Source organism: Trypanosoma theileri, assembly GCF_002087225.1.
Source record: "Trypanosoma theileri isolate Edinburgh chromosome Unknown TM35_Tth_28_V1, whole genome shotgun sequence".
Classification (NCBI taxonomy): domain Eukaryota; phylum Euglenozoa; class Kinetoplastea; order Trypanosomatida; family Trypanosomatidae; genus Trypanosoma; species Trypanosoma theileri.
The window spans coordinates 427772-428070 of NW_021639870.1; the positions used below are offsets into that span (position 1 = coordinate 427772).

General features: G+C 42.8%; 1 protein-coding gene across 1 annotated transcript; it reads right to left on the bottom strand.

The window, feature by feature from the left end:
* Positions 1-2: 2 nt before the first annotated feature.
* Positions 3-236, bottom strand: TM35_000282230 (uncharacterized protein; the record flags this gene model as incomplete). Its single annotated transcript, XM_029028254.1, has 1 exon — positions 3-236. A coding segment is annotated over one exon (234 nt), but the record flags the coding sequence as incomplete, so codon positions are not given.
* Between the last annotated feature and the right edge of the window lie 63 nt (positions 237-299).

The window sequence follows — 299 nt, forward strand, 5'->3', positions numbered from 1 at the left end:
GCCTTACTTGGCGGTGTTACTGACTGTTTCCGTTTTACCTTATTTACGGCTTGCGCGATTGGATCATCTTTTTTCCAAGGCTCTTCGTAAGCTTCCCGTAGTGCGGTTATCTTAACGCCTGGGTTATCTCTTGCTGCCTGATTTATTCTGAGGTGTGTATATATTTTTCTTCCCATTTGGACGTGCTGTTTTGAAATCCCCTCGTTCCGAATGGAGTCCAGCCATTGTACGAACATATCCCATGCATCTTGATAAAATAAACCTGGATTAACTGGTCTGGGAAAAATTTTCTGATAAGC